The 20,496-nt window shown below is 39.1% G+C and overlaps 1 protein-coding gene across 2 annotated transcripts; it reads left to right on the forward strand.

Annotated features, from left to right (window-relative positions):
• Positions 1 to 18: 18 nt before the first annotated feature.
• On the forward strand, positions 19 to 18,688 carry VPS4B (vacuolar protein sorting 4 homolog B). Of its 2 annotated transcripts, XM_064705413.1 has the most exons (11): positions 19 to 175; positions 2,905 to 3,016; positions 4,393 to 4,543; positions 5,815 to 5,882; positions 7,495 to 7,614; positions 7,838 to 7,994; positions 9,215 to 9,363; positions 9,539 to 9,620; positions 11,586 to 11,805; positions 14,436 to 14,573; positions 16,365 to 18,688. In XM_064705413.1, exons 1-11 carry the CDS (start codon positions 149 to 151, stop codon positions 16,464 to 16,466), a joined length of 1,326 nt encoding a protein of 441 aa, XP_064561483.1. In that variant the 5' UTR covers positions 19 to 148; the 3' UTR covers positions 16,467 to 18,688. The 2 variants fall into 2 exon arrangements, with proteins under 2 accessions (XP_064561483.1, XP_064561482.1); XM_064705412.1 differs by lacking the exon at positions 19 to 175 and having other exon boundaries at positions 2,845 to 3,016.
• The last annotated feature ends 1,808 nt before the right edge of the window (positions 18,689 to 20,496 follow it).

Here is a 20,496-nt window from a genome sequence, read left to right on the forward strand (position 1 = left end):
TCGGCGTTCGGTGCGGAAGCGGCAGCGGAGGCCGCGGTTCGGGTTCCGCGGGCGGCGGGGCAGGGGCGCTGCGCCACCGGCGGCCGGGCCCGCTCCCCGCGCCACTCTCTTGCCGCTGCCTCCCCTCCCCTCCCCTCGGCGCTCCGCCATGGCGGCCAACACCGGCAACCTGCAGGTACAGCCACGCCGGCCCTGCCCTGCCCGGCGCGGGGCGGACCCGGCAAGCGGCGGCGGGCGGGGGGCGGCGCCAGGAAGGAGCGGGGCCGGCGGCGTCCCGGGCCGGGGGTGTCCTGGGCCGGGGCTGCGGGCGGAGCGGGGGCACAGCGAGCGCGAACGCCCATTGCTCAGCGGGCCGGGGACACCGCCGCCGATGGGGACTCGGCTTGGGTCCGGGGTGTCAGAGCCCGCGGGTCAGCCCTCATCGCCCTGGGCCTGAGACCCTGCGGAGGGGCCCGGGAAGGGGGGCCCGGGGGCACCAATCCTGCGGACGCGGGCAGCGAGGCCTAGCGCCCGGCCGGGAAGCGCTGCTGCCGCTTCTGCTCCGGACGCGTGGTTTGGCTTGTGTTGTCGCAAGGCTCCTGCTGGCTGTGGGAAGCCTTTGCCTGCTCTGCTGTTCCGCTTGTGTTAACCCTCGGCTCCGGCGGTGTCATCGGTGCTGCGGCTGGCCGGCAAAACAAACCCCGAAGTGAAATAAGTGCGCAGCCCTTCTTTCAGCCCTTCTTTCTCTTTCTCTTCGGCTGTTTGAACCGTGATCATTTTTGTATGCAGTGTTTACACTGGCAGTGTGTTGTTTGCATTGACAAAGCTAGAGGAGATGTTATAGGGTTTATAATAACCAGGAGAAGAATGACACCTCTTTACGATGACATTCTTTCCTTGAGTGATGTTCATCAAACTATAAACCCATGGCCTGATAAAGCAGTTTGTGCCTCAGAGCTGGCCATCTATGCCCTAGTTCATACAAGTTTCTAATAATGTTTTCTGTTTGATAGCAGTGGTGTTCTTCACAGTAACAGGCTAAGATGCAGCTGATGTAATGAAGTGTTAGAGCTGAGAATGTAATAGCCAGGTAATAGTCTTTGGCTGTTTACAAAAAGAGAGTATCGCAAAACCAGGCAATACGTGATGCAGACTTTTGCCCATTTCAGAAGAGCAGGTCTGCGACGTGCCCTGTTTTCTCACATTTCTGTTTTAGCAGGTGATCTTTGCCATTTATTCTTTGGAATTAATGTCACGTGTATCACTCTCTTTGTTGTGTTGGATGCAGGGGATAGCCCTGGATATTGGGCAACAATACAGTTACTATGTCATGTGATAATTAAAGTCACTGACGGGACTTAAGAACTTTGATATGAAAATAACTGTTTGGGGGGTTAACTTTTGCTCTGTTGCTAGATTTGAATGGTGCACAGAGGTGCATAAGGGAGTCAGCATAAAATGTGCAGCAGGAGGCAGCTGTCCATTCATACCTGGGAAACTGCTCCTGAGCTCCCAGCCTCTCCAGAAAGGAAAGACTTTGGTTCTGTTCCAAAGAAACAGATGCTTACAGTGCTCCAGCACTTGCCACAACAGAGCCATGGTCTGTTTGATTGCTTCATTGTTTTTATATACCTTTGATTGCAGATCGATCTGTTGAGATGATCTTTGCTTCCAAGACAGCAACGCAAAGCAGTAGAATGCTGTATTTTGCAGTTTCTTTCATGGCTGTTGTTTACTAGCTTTTTTCTGCCTGAAACACATCAGAGTGTAGGTAGTGGCAAGAGTATCTGTACTGGAGTGTCTAATGGAAACTCCTTGTTGCAGTTCAAACTCTCAGCCTTGCTCCCTGACATTACATAATCATCCTGAGCATACTAGCAATGCTTAGGAAAGGGAACCACATGGGAAAAAATAGGTGAGGCACTATAGAATATTTAGTTGGTGTTGGTTAATTCTGGCTGACTGCTTATTTTCAACTTTCAACTTACCAGTGGTCAAAATGACAGTTTTAATTGTCTGGAAGTGGTATGGGCATTCCAAGAAGGAAACTGTAATGAAAAGTAATAAGCACTAACAAGCAAGCAATGGAATAGAGGTGGTACAATAAATCCATAGAGCAGTGTGTGCAATACAGTGGCTTAGATCTCAGTCAGATTTATTTGAAACTAGCTGAACAAATAAAGTAAAAATCCATTCTTAACTTCTCATAGAACTCTTTGGTCCTTAAGATTTGGGTATGTTCTCTATCTGTTTGGGTTTGGTTTTTTTTCTCCTCTCCCACTGGAGTGATAATTGAAATTTTTCGCTAGGATATCAAGAATCTAAATCCTCCTAGAGAAACTAAGCAACTGGTCTTTGAAGATGTCTCCAAGCATAATGTTTGAAGAGTGATAGTGCTAGTTTCAGTGATTGTAATCAAGTACTTCCTATATTGACTTTGCTGTTTACAGGGTTTACTGATGTCATTGGTCATAGAATCTTAGAATTGTTTAGGCTGGAAAAGATTGAGTCCAACTATTAACCCAGCACTGTCAATTGCACCCCTAAAGCATGCCTTAAACAGCATAACTGTATCATAGTTCAAAGTTTAGATGTCTGTGATTAAAAAAAACCCCAAGCCTTATAATGGATTTCCAAATCTTTCCATAAGAAATGTAAGAGATTGGTAGGGCAGACTACATAGACAAAATAGTAGTCCCAGCTTAGTACACAGAAACTTGTCCTTCTCACTTGCACTTTTCTGTGTGCTAGTAAATTTCAGCAGTTTGTAAATCCTGCTGTTCATGGAAGGATGGAAATACAACTCTGAGGGGATAAATGTGAAGGAGCAGAAAAACTGTCCATCAAAGAACAGTAACCGCTTAAATGGTCTCTGATCACGGAAAATGCTCTTGTACAGCAGTTAATGATTTGTTTGTGTTACAGAAAGCAATAGACCTTGCTAGCAAGGCAGCACAAGAAGATAAAGCAGGAAACTATGAGGAAGCCTTCCGCTTGTACCAACATGCCGTGCAGTATTTTCTCCACGTTGTTAAATGTAAGTGTGATGTGTTGGATGATTCAGTAGAGTTTAGTCGTCAGATTGCACAAGAGCAATCTCTTATGTTGACATTAGTATTTAAATTTTGCTCTCATCAACAGTTGATACTTGCTAGTTGTAGTTTGACTGAGGTCAGATATTTTGCAGCTTTTACCTTTACTGTGTTGTGTGCTTGCTCCATTCTTGTAAGAAATTAGATTATTTTTTACTTGTGTTTTGTTTTAGGTTTTTTTAAGACAGGAGGCAGGTGTTTGCTGTCTCTCCTCTGGACTTTTGTAGCAGTGTTTCAAGCTGGCCACTGCACGAGGAAATATGACAATAAGTACAGGGATCCCTGTATTTCTGTTGTGCTGAAAACCATGTTACACATGAAGTCTGCTGTATCTGCAGAGTGCTTTTTGCACCTTCAATTCATGCTGCTTGCCCTTCTAAAGCCTCTCTGCTGACATTTTTTGCTCCTTAATGTCATAGTCTTGCTGTTTATCTTGGCCGAGAAAATGTATGAGATGGACTTGTATGTAACAATTTTTCTTTAGTTTCCATGTTCTCATTACTTTATGCCTTTTCACACTTCTGTGTACCTTTTGTGCCACATTCAGTGTTTGTATGCAAGGAATTGGCTTTCTTAATGTGGGTACAGCCCTAATCTAAGTGGGCTAGGGTTGCTTGCCTGACAAAGGCACACTTACAAATCTTCATGATTTGAAAAAAGTAGTTTTCTTTATAGTCCTTTATTATTAGGATAATCTGTGTTTATCACTTCCTGTCCATTTAAATATTACAGACTTTCTCAGAATATCACTTTCTATGCTTTTAACAATATTAATGGACTTTTGGAAACTTAGCTCAAAAACCTGACATGTTAAATTTTGATCATTGGTTTGAAATACTGTAATAGTGATCACGAGAACAGTGTGGCTGTTGAAACACACTTAGTTCTTTCAGATGTTTTATGTAATGTTTCTTTATCTTTTAAAATTAGCAGGCTATGGAAGAATCAAGTATGGTTCTAAATAAAAATTGCCTAGTACAAGCAGCTTCTTGATTAGCTATTTTAGAAAAGCAGTTATTAAGGCAATGTCTAGCAGCTTGAAAGGCTGACAGAAAAGCTTCCAGTGCTAATGTCCTTAATCCCTTAGAGTCAAATTTTAAGCCAAGGCAATGTTCAGGTGAATGTTTGATATGACATCCTTCTGGTCCGTTCTCTCCAAGGCATAGTGGAAAATTAAGTAGTTGAGATGTTTATTTATGTCCTGAGTCCTGAGAGAGGTACATTGATAAGAGATAAAGAAGACAGATCTTTAGTCTTGTTTTTTGATTGATGCACATGTGTTTTGCTGTTAACAAAGAATTGTTTATCTTCAAACTCTCAGATGAAGCACAGGGTGATAAAGCAAAACAAAGCATTAGAGCAAAATGTACAGAATACTTGGATCGAGCAGAAAAGCTGAAAGAATATCTGAAAAAGAGAGGAAAAACTGCACCAAAACCAGTTAAAGAGTCTGGTCCTGCTGAAGGAAAAGGGTATGTTTTTGGAGAAGGTAAAGCAAAATACTTCCTGAACTCAACTTATTCTAAACTTCTACTATTCAAAGATCATTGTAACTTGTTTCTGAAATGCTTCAGATGACTACTAATGCTGAAGTACAGTGGGCTAATAAAAATAACTTGAATTAGAATCTCAAGCATTTCTGTGCTTGTTTACTAAAATGTGAACATTTGCATAGGAAATTCACTGAAGAATGAAAGCTGCTTCAGACTAACAGCTGAATCCAATGATTATTGTATTTAATGGCAAGGAGCTTGATGACCTTTCAAGGCTTTCTGCATTTAAATACTTAGTAACTAGAAAATAATTTCAGACTGGTGATTACTGGGGTTAGTGAGTTTTATCTGTCTCATACTTGAGAAGAGACAAAAAGCCCTGTGTAGGGTAAAGTTCTGTAAGGTGGACTGAATCCTTCCGATGTATTGCTGCTGCCTGGTCTCTCCACTGCTTCCCTTCTCCTAGATTTGTTTCTCACTTTGCATATCAGAGAGTTGAACACGCAGAGCCTCCCAAACAAGCCCAGCCTCTTTTGCCTTTGCTACTCCCTTTATGGGGGTAGGAGAGAGGAAGAATTCAGGATTATACCTTCTGGTGGGACTGCCCTTTCTAGGAGTCCTGAACAGCTGAAGTTGCTCAGTTGTCTCTTAAAACTTCACCTGATTTTCAGTCTTTTTAAGTGTCTGCTCATTTCATCAGCCTTATTTTTTGAGCTGTACCATCTTTGGCTTAATTTATAATAGAAGGAAATGGTAATACCACAAAGGCTACATGTATTTTCGTGACCTCCACTCCAGTTGTTCCCTCTCTAGTCTCTTTTCCTTTAATTTCCAGTCTCCTTTGCTCTGATGAGAGTTTCGTAGTACTAGATGGAATTGGCCAAGTCCTGTTGCATGTCCAGATAGAGGAGAAGTGCCAATGTCTACAAACAAACCATTCCAGCATCTCTGTGTTGGTGGATATAAGGGATGTGTGTTTCTAAAAGCTGGCTCAGAACACACAGAAGTATCTTAAGAGGGCTCAGACCCATAAGAGGAAGTTGAAATGGCAAAGGAGGGTGAATTGGAAAGAAATCAGAGAAAAGTGTACTTCTGCTTTTCTACAGTCATGTAAACCTCTAGAGGTCTGAAAGCATCTCCATGTTTCTTTAATTCCTCAGCCTGATGGGTTTTCTGCTTTTTGCATTCTGATTTTTATTCTAAGACAGAAGTCTCTCTTACTGTATTTCAACATTTTGTTTCCAAATCAGGAATGACAGTGATGGGGAAGGGGAATCAGAGGACCCTGAAAAAAAGAAGCTACAGAATCAACTTCAAGGTAATTTGAAGCATCCTTTTCTTTAAATAGGGATTACTTCAGTTAAGCAAGTTCCTGTAGTTTTGCCACCTAAATTTTATGGATTAATTTAATGTCTGTTAGTAGCTCAGCTAGTATGTAATCTTCACGTGCAAAAGCACAGTCTTTATGGAAGTAAAAGGATTTGTGTGCCATGAACTTATACAGTGACTACATTGAAATGTATCTCCTGCACCCTGTACTTCATGTTAAAATTGTATCACCTATCAAGCTAGGAAGTTGCAAAATCCCAGCTGGCTGGTGACTAAACTGATTTAGTGGTTTTTTACTATGAAGTGCACTAGCATGTTGCCTAGAGGCTAAGGAAATGATGATGCAAATACATAGTGTAAGCAGAACTGTTTTCACAAAAAGACTGGAATTCATGTTTAGGAGTAAGAAACATGGATTCTTGCCCATTTAGAATAATATGCAGTGATGATGCTGTCCCAGTTCAGTCGCATAGTTTGGGTTTTTGAACTCAAATACAGAACACAGTCTGTGAACCAATGTATAGCAGCTACCAGCAGTTTGGTGTGCAGTAAAAAAGAGGCTTTTTGATATTTATTTCCCTTTAATAATGAAGAACTGTTCAGAACTTCCCTACCAGAAGGTGCTTATGGATCTGAAGAAACCTCATTGTTCTCCTATTTTTGACTGTAACAAAGATCAAATGCATTTACCAGATCTTGTGGCTGTGTAGTTTCAGGAGCTGTTGTATCACCATTGGAAACTGTGCTGTGCTTTTTCTTCTTCTCTGCACATTATTTAATCCTATGCACAGTTATAAGAGACAGTTTCTTGGTTTTTTTTAAGTGACAGAAAATTGATGAGCATTGAACTCCTATCCTGTCTCTCACTATACAGACTTTGTTTCTTCCCACATGAATCTGACCTCAGATAGAAGCAGTGGCTAGGATTACAAGATCTAATATTATAGGTTTAATAACCTATTACTACCTGAGTTCCAAATTTGCCCATCTAGAAGTAGTTGAGACAAAATTTTTAGCATGCAAGACTAACCAGTCTGAAGAGAAAGCTGAGTTACAGCTCAATTGGCTGAACTCATTGATTGAGGAAGATGAGACTTGGTGCAAAACTTTAAATGTGCTTTGACTAAGAAAATACTTCTACAGCTAAGCAGGATCCATATAACCCTTCTGATGCTTTTGGCCCTAGCTCTCAAACCTCTTTTCCATTAGATGATCCATTTGTTTGCTCCATGTCTGGAGATACCAGCAAGTTACTTCATCTGCTGGAGAATCTTAAAAAATCCTGAGCTAGTGCAGCTGCATTGTTTAAAATGAATTCTCAAATTTTTTAGGGAGTGTAGTGGTGGTTTAGTTATGAGTTGGTGCCAGGACTAACTCACAAATGTTCTGGTTATCCATGGTTTATCTTGATAAAAAAATGTGACATTTCTGTAAAAATAACATCCATTTGAGTAATGGAATTCAGTGTTCCTATCATATTAGAAATGCCTTGTTTTTATTCAGTATAGGCATGGGCATAGATTTCTTTTTTCACCAATTGGAATTTATTGTAATTGTGAAAAGATATATATGTCTCTAACTTGGACCATCTTTTCTTACAGGAGCAATTGTTATGGAGCGACCAAATGTCAAATGGAGTGATGTTGCTGGCCTCGAGGGTGCCAAAGAGGCACTTAAAGAAGCAGTCATCCTTCCCATTAAATTTCCACACCTGTTTACAGGTCAGGATTACAGCATTTATTTACTATTGGCCAGTCAGGCCTGGCGCTGGGGCCCGTGAAGTGTGTTGTGCCAATGTATCATAGACTCAAGCTGATCTCTTAACAAAGAGATTTTGATCCATCTGACAGAAGTTTCATGGGTAGTTATGAAAAACCTCTGAGCAGCCTAGAGGAGAATAATCAGAAAATAGCATTTTGAAAACTGCTGGTTTCTCTCTTGCAGGCAAGAGAACGCCCTGGAGAGGGATTCTTCTGTTTGGACCACCAGGAACAGGAAAGTCTTATTTAGCAAAAGCTGTAGCAACAGAAGCAAACAACTCTACCTTCTTCTCAGTATCTTCATCTGACCTGGTCTCAAAATGGTTAGGTGAAAGTGAAAAGTAAGTTGGAGTTGCCCAAGGTCCAGGAAAATGTTGTTGAGAGGAAATTATTATAGAGATATGGTGCCATCGGGAATTTAAGAAAATGGTCTTGTCTTTTTAAAAACCAACTATAGGTGTTTCTGTGCTTCATGCTGCAGTGCCATGTAAAGATACCATTATATGCTGCATTTTGAGAAACTCTTTTCAGTGCTCAGAAAGATTTTGGGAGCACCACAGAGCTCATGCTAACTCTTCATTTGTTACTGTGTGATGTATGAAGAAGACCAGAAAGGCAAGGGACCATGAGTAACATGGCTGCAGTCTAGAAGTCTAGGAATTTGTCCATATAGTCTTCCAAAAGAGATTTCTTGAATTAATAAAAAGCTCTGGGTTTACAGGGAAAGGATTTTCATATAATGATAAGCATACTTGTCATAACCATGATTTAATGATTTGAAGTGTGGGGCAACTGAGCAACACTGTTTAAAGCTGATAGAATGAGAAAGAAAGGCTATTAGATAAAGTGTTTGAAGTGAGTTATTTTTTTCCCCAGAAAGCTGGAAACCTTAAGCTGCTTTTCTTCTGTTGCAGAAGGAATACAGAACTGGAGACTAGCTTGGCATTAGATATTATGCTTGACTTCATTTGAGACTATTGCCTGAGATTTAGTGCTGTAATATGAAGAATTTCCCAGCATGTTCCTATTTATTTTTCTTTTTCAAACTAGTAAAGTGTGTTCATGAGAGATGGCTAGGAGTATATGGGGTTTGTTGTAGGTTGTTTTGTTTATTTGATTTGAAACCAATATTGCATGTCATACAAAAATGATTTAGTAAGTAAAGTTGTAGAAAGTAAAGATACATGTTATTTCTTACAAAATCTCTAGAGTTATTTTCAGTTAGAAATGTTTAGAGAAAGATTCAAAAGAAAAAAGCTTTCTAAATTGGTGCTTTTGTAAAGTGCAGGCTGTCATGTAGAAGTGTAAACTGAAAAAGGGCTTTATTTTGCAAAATCATGCCTGGAGCACTCTAATTTATTTTCTTTTTCTTATGCTGGGCTCTCTCATTCAGTGTAATTCTGAGTCATGGAGCTGGAAGAATGTTGTTTCTTTGAGTAGCTGTATGTTAATGCTTTTTTCCCCTTGCTTTCTCTAAAGGAAATGACTATATCACATTCTGAAGTTATGTGTTTCTGCTGTTGTAATTATTAATATAGCTGAAGCTGTTTCCTTCTTTAAGATTAGTGAAAAACTTGTTCCAGCTTGCCAGAGAAAACAAACCTTCTATCATCTTCATTGATGAGATAGATTCCCTCTGTGGGTCAAGAAGTGAAAATGAAAGCGAGGCTGCTAGACGGATAAAAACGGAATTTCTAGTCCAGATGCAAGGTAAGTTTATTTGGTCTTCAAAATCAGACAGAGAGATTAAGACATGTGTTCTTAAGTGTAACTTGAATTAGAATACTAAGAATGTCTGCAGTTCCACCCCATTGAATTTTGATGGCTTTTTAAAGCAATCTCTGTTTATCATCTAAACTGTGAAATTATTTCTGCCTTGATACAGGGGTTGGTGTTGACAATGAAGGAATTTTGGTGTTAGGAGCAACAAACATTCCCTGGGTTTTGGATTCTGCTATCAGGAGAAGGTATGATGGCACTTTTTTTCATGGTGTGCGATTCACAGCTGGTGTGAGCTTTCAGCCAGAGAGTGCTTAAGGTGTTCATGCAGCTCATGTTTGCAGACATGGGTAATGTTCTGCAACTCAATTCCATGAAGTAGTCTTAGCTAAACTGATAGTCACTTGCCCCTTTAGAGAAAGGTAGGTTGTTCAGTCCTGTAGTTTATCTGATTTCTTGGTTAGATGATTATGCTTGAAGAAACAGGAGTTTCTTGCTTGCTTTTTGGTTTTCTGGGGGACTTAGGGGACAAGTTAGAAAGTACACACCTCAGAAGGGCAAGAGAGGGTGGGACTTTCCTTTTCAGCTGTTAACAGACTGGTGAGTAGCTTGCATTTTTTCATGGAAGTGTAACCTTATGGAGAAATGCCATATTTTTCTACTAGTCAGGCATAACTTGTGATTTTTAACTACTGTTTCGCAGATACAGGACTGACTGTACCTGATTATTTGGATCTTTCTCTGAGCTGCAGAGCAAGCATAGGACAGATACAATTATGTGACAAATAGGATTATGCTGTGATGAGGACACAGCTTGGATAATGGCTATTTTTCTTGACTAAAGAATCAGTGATCTTTTTTTTTGGTGACTGACACTGACTTTTATTTATATACCGAATTCAAGCTGGCCATACTTCAGTTTGATTTGGGGTTGGACCAGGTCACCTCCAGATGTCACTTCTCATCTGCATGACTCTAGAGTTGTATGAGCCAGATTTAAAAATGAAGATATTGTTGAGAATTTCAAGTCATTCTTGAAATTCCAGCTTTGGTTGGGATCCACAGTAAAAGACATACATGGACCTGATAGAGTGTGTTCAGAAGGGGCCATGAAAATGATCTGGACACCTTTCTTCTGAAGGCAGGTTACAAGAGTGGGGCTGTTCAGCCTGGAGAAGAGAAGGATACAGAGACCTTATTGTGGCCCTTCAGTATATAAAGGGAACTTAGTAGAAGGGTGGAGAGATGTTCCTTGGTTTTTTTCCCAGGCTTGTAATGCCAGGACAAGGGGCAGTTGTTCAAACTGAATGAGGATGGGCTTAGATTGGGAATAAGGAGGAAGTTTTTTATGATGAGGGTGGTGAGACACTGGCATGGGTTGCCCAAGAGAAGCTGTGGATCATGGGAAGTGTTCAAGGCCAGGTGGGATGGGGTTTTGAGTAAGCTGGTTTGGGGGAAGGTCTCCCTGCCTGTGGCAGGGGGGTTGAAACTGGACAATCTTCAAGGTCTCCCTCAACCCAAACCATTTTCTCATTCTCAGCAACATGAAAGAGAAATTCCCTAGCTCTAGCCCACAAGACTTAAAGGAACTTGTACAACAATGGCTGTAATAAAATTAATTTTTCATGGATTTGAGCCACTTTGTCATGTATATTAGGTTATTGTGTTCAGCAGGATTTGGAGTTGCTCTTTGTTGGTAAGAGGTAATCTCCACTCTGAGAACAGATGCTGCTTCAAAGGAGGAAATGCTGTTACCAATATTTTCTTGAGAATGACTTCAGATTTACTTCTATCTATGGTGTTTTCTTAATTTAGTTGGAGACTGTAGAAAGTTGTTGCATAAACTTGTTATCAGGCAGTTCTTTCTTTGAGTGTGAAATCTGTTCAAATACACTTTAACACTTAAAACTGAGAGGAAGAAGTCTTTCTTTTAGCACTCAAACTCTGCTGGAAAAATGTCAGTCTGGAGAGAAGGATTTTGTAATGGAAAGGAAGCAGTTTTTATATTCTGGATATTAGCTTATGCTAACTAAAGTACTATTTATGAGAACAGGTTGCTGAATATTTGCATCAGATTTTTTTTAAAGGTCTGTTGTACTGAAACTGCTTTTTAATATTGCTAGAAGCAAGCTCATTTGCATGAACTCTTTCCATTGTGCATCTGCGTGAGTTGGCATCTTGGGAACTCTTTGGTTTTGTCTTTTTTACACCAGGTTTGAGAAGCGTATTTATATTCCTTTACCTGAAGACCACGCCAGGGCTGCAATGTTCAAACTTCACCTTGGGTCAACTCCAAATGACCTAAAAGACTCAGATTATCGAGAGCTTGGGAAGAGAACTGATGGCTATTCTGGTGCAGATATAAGCATCATTGTCCGTGATGCACTGATGCAGCCCGTTAGAAAAGTGCAATCAGCGACTCACTTTAAAAAAGTAAGTAGGAATCAAAATTTTTCAAGTTATTTCATCTATGAGAGCAGTCTTAATTTGAAAATTCCTTACAAATAAACTGAATTTGGTTTTAGGTAATACTGCATGGTTATGAATGTCCTTTTTATTGACTGGGGAGGAGAAGAACTGTTCTTCCTTTCCATGTACCCCCCTAGTCCTGCCATAAGTCTGGTGGAGCTCATTTCTGAATATTCATGCTCTGACTCTTAATGTCTCTAGAGAGTGTTAAAAGCATTCAGTTTGCCATTTAAATGGCAATGTTACAGAAGTGCTTTTTTTCTATTTCAAGTTAAGTGGTTCTTAACATGCTGGAAAAAAAATAAAAGTATCCCTCATCCACTTGAGAACAGATGGATTGTACTTAAGCACATTCTGTTTACTTGGCATATTTTTCAAACTGAAAAATTAAGGTTTTTGTAGAGTTCTGGTAGAAACATTGAATCAATTACAGTAGTAAAGATGCAACACAACTGAGCAAGGTCTGTGTTTCATTTACCCTGTTGTAATGTAAAAACTAGTTTACTTTTACATAGGTACACACCACAGAGCCTATTCAAACTATATTGTTTGGCTTATCTTCCAGTTACCTCTATATGCTATGTATTGACTTAAGTAATATTTCTTCACAATATTTGAATCTCAGAAACTTTATCTGTACAAGAACCAATTGGCATTCTTTACCACCAGTCTAAATCCATTACATCTGGGAATGTCTTTCCCCTGGAGAATTTGCACAGATGGGCCTTGTTCAGTCAAATTTATTGTTCCCTGAAAACTATTAAACTCTTAAATGGAGAAAAAGGAGTGATAGTATGAATGGTTATAAACAGAGGTTAAAATATATACAATGGGTATCAGTTGAATAAAATTTTATTTTGCTGTGTACCATATTTTAAAGTAGACCCAGACTAAAGGTACTTTTTGTTAATATTTTTAGTGCAAAGTTTGATTTTGACAGAAATTCATGGTTTTTGGGTGAAGGTGGGTCAGGATATTCTGCAGAGGTGCTAATTGCTGTAAAAGGAAGCTTTAATTTGTTGCTTCTTCAAAGAGCAGGTGTGGTAGGAAAAACTCGAGATCCTAAGGTGTCGAGTACCCTGTATGTTGTGTTGGCAGCAGTTCTTTGTCATCTCAGTTACAATTACAGTTTTTTTACCAGTAACTCAACCTGACATAAAAGGGTTAAGGCCCCTGAACCGAACAGCTACACTCACTTTGAAGATAGGCTCCTTTTTTTCCATGTGGTTTCTTCCAATGAACTCGTTCAGCTTAAGATTCAAAGTGAAAGACACACTTAAATCCAGTATGGTCCAGAATATGAGAGGGCAGGAAATTTGACTTTTGAGGACAACTCACAGTAACAATGTGATGTAAGCTGTATTTGTTGATAAATAAACAGTGACTTTGATATATCAAGGATTTTCTAGATGCTTCCTTCCCTTAAGCAGTCATGTCTGAAGTATTTATCTGTTGTTAACTTTACATGACAATGGCATTTCTGGCTAAAGGGCTGTTAGCTTTTAGTGTTTAGTACAAATTTGGAACAATCTGAGGCATGTTTCAGCTTGCCATGGAGCAATGAACCAACCTCAGTTGTCACAGTTTGTGGAACGACTTCAAAAGCGCTTCTTGCATCTTAACTATTTTTGCTTAAGAAAATAAAAGGAAGGAAAAATCCCACAACTGCAACACTTTGAACACTCTGACATGAGCCAAGTTGATTCCACTTATATTGTTAATGCTTTAATTGGATGTGATTTTGTGTTTTTCTGAGCAAAATCTTAGCGTTATTATTTCTGTTGTAACAGACAGAGCTTTCCTCAGTTGTTAGTAATTAACTGTAAACCTTTCCTTGCCATGTGTGATAACGCAGGTTTGCCAGAGTGCATTTTGAATATTACAATCTGCTGCCCTGCTCCTTGCTCTAAATTCAGCTTGGAACAGCAGATCCAGTTCTGTCCATAGTCAGTCAGTGTGTTGTCCTTGAACCTCTGTGTATGCTCCGAGTTCCCGTGGCTGTGTGGTGCTGCAGGTAACAGCCAGGGAAGGCAAAACCCTTGGTACCGGACAGAGTGCTGCACAAAGGGAACAGATGCACGGGGCGGCTTTTCTTTGCTCTGTCCGTCTGTCTGTCTGGGGGCGGGCGGGAAGGAAGCTGTTTTGTTCTCCCGCTAGGCGGCGCTGTTTCCTACGGGAAAGGTGCAGGGAGCTTGGGAAGGCGGGATGTCAGAGGGAAAAGCACTGGGAAGCTTTTAGAGAGCTGTTAACCAGCGATGAATGAGCTCCTCAAGTGACCAGGGACCAGGAAGGGTGGTCCTCACCAAGCAGATTTCCTGGCATGTCACTGTTCTGCAGAAATCCTCAGACTTAAGAGGAAGTGGCTTCTGGGATTTGACCTGATGTGAATTTAAGTATCTGGCTACAGCTGCATGTTTTCAAGGTGAATAATACCAGTACACTTGTACAATTTCTCTTCCACAGGACATGTGTTCCCAATGGGTAGGGCATCTGCATAAAATCAAGGAATGGTTTTTGCTTGGGGTGCTCTTCAGCTTCTGGTTTCTGTCTTCAAAACAGTAACTCCCATAAACTGAGTGTTTTCTTATTTTTAGGTAAAAGGACCATCAGTGTCTAATCCAAATACGATGGTAGATTTATTCACCCCTTGCTCTCCAGGTGATCCTGAAGCCACAGAAATGACATGGATGGAGGTCCCAGGTGATAAATTACTGGAGCCTAGAGTTTCCATGGTAGGTATTGCTTGTAGCATTTCTTTCTAATTTTTCAGAACTCTGAAAAGACTTTAAGATAAAGAGTCTTTTTTAGGACAATGGGATGAGACGTTTGTTTTCAGAAATGCTGGGCATACCAGATAACATTTTGAATTCTCAACATAAATCACTACAGTATGGCATGCTATAAAAAAGACAGCTGTCTATCCCTGATAAGCATTTCTTATTCTTGTCTGCTGGCATGCAGCTGCCATCCTTTCATCCATAGACAGTATCTCCCTCTTGCACTGTTCTTTCACTTGGCTTTTATTTATTCAAAACCTTTAGGGTTCCTGCACCATGATACACTTTCTTCTCATGATTGTGGCATTAATACTGGGAAATGGAAAATTACATTCACTGTAAATTAGGAAGTGATGTTCTATAGGAAAATATTGCCCATGAAATAAATACAAGTATAAAACCAAAGTGTAAGAAGATTTTGGATATAAAGGTAGTTTAGGTTTAAATTTATTAGAGGTAATAAAGCAGCCTTTTCTGCTGTTTTCTTTGTGTATATGCAAATACTTGCTTTGGCCTAGGGAATAAAGTATGTAAGACAGTTTTCAGTTTTAGATCACTACTTTAAAAAAAAATAATTGCTGGACACTCATTCTGTATTTTTGCCCAAGAGCAGCAGAAGAAAATTTTGTATTTAAGTACAAAGTTTGTGGGAAGCACTTAATAACAAATCTGTGTTGCTGTAGTTTCCTGTGTGCAAACAGCCTTGTAAGGAATGAAAGAAATCAATGCATTTCATGGGGAATCACAGGCAATGCTTTGAAAATAGAACCATCACTGTATTTCAGAAAATAATTTCCTGTGTGAATTTGCATACTGAGGAAGCAGAAGAGGATTTATGCAGGTGCAGGCCTGCCCTAAAACTTCTCTCTGCATGATCTAATTGGATTTTTAATCAGTCCTTCCTGGAATTAAAGACAGCAGTTCCTTGTGTGCTCCTAATGGTACCTGAACTCTGATGCACTACAGGCAGATGTTTCAGTGTCCAAAATCCATTCTTGTCCTTAAAATATAAGGCTTTAATTCTTTTTGAGCAGAGTGCCTCTGGTCTGATGAGACAAATATCATGTGTGGAAAACCATTATACTAATTTTTTTATTTTACCCATAATTTATAGCAATATGAGGTGTTGGGCATCTACTTTTTTCAGTTGCCCTTGGTTGGGAATTTATTCGTTTTCTTTACCCTTTTTTATTCATAATGTATTTTAACTGCTGCTCAACATCTATGAAATTTTTTTCTAAACTCCATTTCCTAGCATCTAAATATTTATCTAGGAAATTTACTGAGTTGAAGAGTCAGAAATTACCAGTCAGGAGCAGTAAAACTTTGCTAGAGATGAATCACAAACTGCTGTTCTACATTGCTGGACTGTGAAAAGTACATGGGAACATCTCAGTATTTTCCACTTAATCTGCTGTAGTTAATCATGGTTTGAAAATAGTAACTAACCAAAAAAAAAAAAAAATTCAGCTCTGTCAAAAAAAGAGATGAATAAAACTTGAATGGATGAGTGGCTTAAACCTAAACCTTAGGTTGTGATTTTGTTACTGAAAAACTCATTGACTGTTGTCTGTATTCAAAGGGTTAAAAGGCTGCCTCTGTGCAGAAGTGTTCAGGCTTACTTAAAGTTTTGTGTTAATGGGAACTTTTTAATGGTTTTTTTAATGCATATTTGTCCTGGCAGCAAAATTGCTAGCAGTGGTGCTATACCTGTTTCTGAAAACATGTTTGTTTTATTTCTGACAGGCTGATATGCTCAGGTCGCTTGCTAGCACAAAACCAACAGTTAACGAACAGGACTTGGAGAAGTTAAAGAAGTTTACAGAAGACTTTGGTCAGGAAGGCTAAACCAAAGATATGTGTGAAGCATTAGAACCTTTGTTTTTTTTCTTTTTAAAGTATTCTTGTGTCTTTATTGATGGCACTTCAAATAAATGCCAATAAAATCACCCCTTTCTTACTTTGCAGAAGGAATAGAAGATACCTTTGCAAAGACCCTTAAGCTTTTGTATTGTATTGTTTTCCTCAGATGTCTATTAAATGTCTTCTATTGAAAAATAATACAAAAATGCAATTTTAGGGTGAGACAGCAAAGTGATGTGGTCATGTCTAATAATTACTAGAAAGCTTTAAATTACTAGTTCCATATTAGGTAGTATATTAGACCTGGATACCAGTGAATTTTAGTTTTTGACCTTACCTCCCAGTAATGTCAAAAACCTTTTTAAGGAGTGGGAGAAAACATATTTGTCAGGTGTTTTCAGTCAATCAGCATATGTATTAATTGCTCTCATTTCATTTAGGAAAATGGCAACAAAATTTTCTAATCAAGCATACTGCAAGTGTGGGTTTGCTGTTAAAGTAAGAAAGAAAACACTGTGAGGATAAGACTACATGGGCCAGTACTTTGATTAAATATTGGTGGACCTGTTATTTGGCTTTTTTTTCTGCTGTGCTGTGTTAAAATTTTGCCTTAAACAGCAGGCTTTTGTTTTTAACTCTTTACTAGCTGGTACACACTGTCACTATGCAATTTAACACAAGTTTGTTAAATGCAAGTAACTTGGAAGGTGTTTTGCTGGCTCTTCTTGGGGGGGTGATTGTTTGGATTTACTTTATTTGTTTTTTTGGGTTTTAAAATCTGGATTCTCTTCCTGGTGAAGTTTTGACTGAAGTTAGAAAAAAGCTTTAGAAATGTCCTCTGAGATCCCATGTGTTGAGGCTGGCAAGGTATATGTAGTCTTTGGAGAATGTCTGGGAGGTATTTGGGAAATAGCATCCTTCACATGCAAGGAGATTAGAACAGATGTTTTAGCCACAGCCTTTCCAGTGATAAATTAACCCAGAACCCCACTGGTAACTGTAGCATATAGGTTACATCAATTTAGTGCTTAAACTGGGAGAGAAGGCTGGCAGTTTAGTACAGAAGTAGCACTTCCATTGCTCTTTTTCTGCAGAACTGCAAATGGAGATGTGCCTGAATGTAACTTAAAACACTACAGCATCAGCATTGAGTTTGTGCCTTGTAAGTTTGCACTGGCTGTAGATATGAAACATCATTAGAATATCTAGAATACTCTATCTTCCATTATCATTGTCCAACTCTATCCTGCAAATGTTTTGTTTAACTTGTATTAAAAGAAATTTGCACATTTTAAGTGTGTATGTTCTATGTACATATGCACAAATATGATCATCTTTTGATGGGGTTTGGTTTCTTCTATGTACATATTTTGTCTACTTTATAAATCATAGGATGGGTGACATTTTCTGTACTTTAATGAAGTAAAATGTTGTAGTACAACATCAGCTATGTTATTTGAGTATTTTTTCAATGTTATGTTCAAGTTTTTACTGCTTTATTGTCTCCTTAGACTTTTGTTTCTGTGTTTAATAGCCAAACAAAATAGTTAAATATTCTTTGATCTGCAAGGTGCTGAGCTTTTTTTTACTAACATGATGAAGCATTTTTTCCAAAATCCTTCAGTTACACAGCTTTACCTTTGTCTTACATCAGAATATGTAAATGTGAATCAGTGGGCTGCAAATCTTTCTGACAGCTTTTGGGGGGATGGCAGGAGCGGGAGTGGGTGAGGGCAGGAATTCCAGCATAGGTACAGCAACTATGGTTAGTAAACTTAATCCTTATTGCAACAAGATCTTGTTTGTAGTTTTCTCTTGTGAACACTTCAGAAGTGAGCCACACACTAGCGTGGCTGTCCTTCAGAGGTTTGAAGCCACTGTCTGAAGTATTTATCTCTTGACCTTTTGAAAAATGAGAGTCCTTACTGCAACCCTGCAATCTTAAAATTCTCAGGAATATTTTGGTTTTTGGTTTATGTTTTCCTTTTTGTGGTAAGCTGATTTGTCTTATGGGCTTCCATATGCTTAACTGTATAATCTCGTATCTTTAATGCAAAAGAAAAATATACTGTATGTTTTAAATTTACATCTTGCTGCTTGCTCAGATGACATCTGTAACAGAACCTTTACTATTTGATGTTGAAAGTTGTTTTTAGAAATATATTCCAAATAAACTTTGCTGCTTAGAATTGCAGCTACAAGGGCAACTTTTTGGTTTGCTGTCTTTGTGAAATTTTGATAAATCAATATATATACATCACCGAGCTTCTTAGCCAAGTTATCCATAGCTGATGATAGCCTAATGAGGGAGCGTGCAAAATCACTTTTTAGTTTGCAGTGTTAATTGCAAATAGTCTAAATCAAAGAATTCATGAAAGGCTGTATTTGCTTTGGATAATCAAAACCTGTGTAAATACTGGACGAATTAGTTGTACATTTTTAACGTGGTCTGATCTTTGGCTGGTTAGCTTACAAATTGTTTTCATACCTTCTGGTGTTACTGCTTACTCTGACTGCAATGTGAAAAAATGTGATTTTCCTTCCTGTGTGTAAAATAATTTTTCAGTTAAATCATTTCTGTATGTGCTTATGTCCTTCACAGATGGTTTCTTCACAGTGACATTAAGTTTTGGATATCCTACCATTTGTGGTCTGTCTCTTGATGTACATACTTACAGGGTTAGAATAGCTCAGTAAATCAACTTATATTTTTTCCTGCATTCCCTGAGTGACGTCAAGTTCCCGAGTAGTTTGATTTACGTGTTGCCTTTTTGTTCTTGTCTTGCATAACAAAAGCATACAAGTCTTTTCAGTCTTCCATAAATCTCTTCAGTTTTTCATTTGGTTTGGTCTTTCAAGTCTACTGGTCTTTGAATATACTCATATGCTTTTGTTTTAACTAGTGGAGCAGAACAAGTGTAGCTGAGGGAGATACTCTGGAATTGGCTTTTTTCCTGCCTGTCAGAATTTGCTCTTTTTGTCAACTGAAGCAAAGAGGCTGCTGAATATTCTCTGGTCAGATGTTTTGATCTACTTTTGGTGTTTATTAAGGGTTTTAATAAGAATATTCCAAATTTTTTTTGTTGGCCTTCAGAGGATTATCTTGACAGGAAGCTATTTAATAGTTCTGAATATGTTGAAATATGCAGGAACATCTTCATTTTGCTGTTTACTCTTTCCTTCCTCCAGAATGACAAGCTGGTTTCAAGATTGGCTTCCATACATGTTTTTGGTCTTAACCAGCTTCACCCTAGTAATCGTGGTTGACTTAAAGCCGTTCCTGTAACTTACGTAAACTATTGCAAGAACTCAGTGGACTGTTTGTTTCACACTGTGCTGCTATTCCAGCAGATAATTAATTCTTATCAAAACATCGTTTCTTTTATTCTTGAGCAGTCAGCTTTTGTTGTAGCTCATGTGGTATGGCTTCAGTGCTTACCCCTTCAATTTTTCTTTAGGTTTTTATTAACGTACTAATCTAGGGAGTTTATTCCACAGATCCCCTGTTGTCATAATTAGCTGCATAAAAACTCTTTTAATTGGTCGTTCATCCTCTGTCCTGGCATTTGGGTAGTGACAGCCCAGGTATTAGATAAGATTGTCCTGTTTTTATCTTTTGGTCCCTGTGACCTAATTAGAATTCTTCCTCTCCCTCCCTACTTCTACATGCACACACACCCTTCTGATGGGAGCTTTTCTATTAGGCCGCTGGTTTGTGACATTTTCTGTTTACTCGCCTTTGCAGCCTTCCTACCTGAGAGGCTCCAACTTGAATAAACATTCAAGGATACTTCTTTCCTTTGTCATATCCCAAGTTCAGGAACACTGGATTTCCATCCATCCATGCCACCTGTGCATGGTACCTGCCACATGTACAATCTGCCAGTCTTTTGCAGAAATAATTGACATTTTTGGACTCATTCAGCTGAACTCAACCATTACTCATGGAAACACAATAGAATGTCCTATCTGCATCATAGCAGGAGCAAGGTTCCCTTCTAAAAAGGCTTTGGTT

The sequence above is a fragment of the Zonotrichia leucophrys genome, chromosome 2, assembly GCF_028769735.1.
Source record: "Zonotrichia leucophrys gambelii isolate GWCS_2022_RI chromosome 2, RI_Zleu_2.0, whole genome shotgun sequence".
Classification (NCBI taxonomy): Eukaryota; Metazoa; Chordata; class Aves; order Passeriformes; family Passerellidae; genus Zonotrichia; species Zonotrichia leucophrys.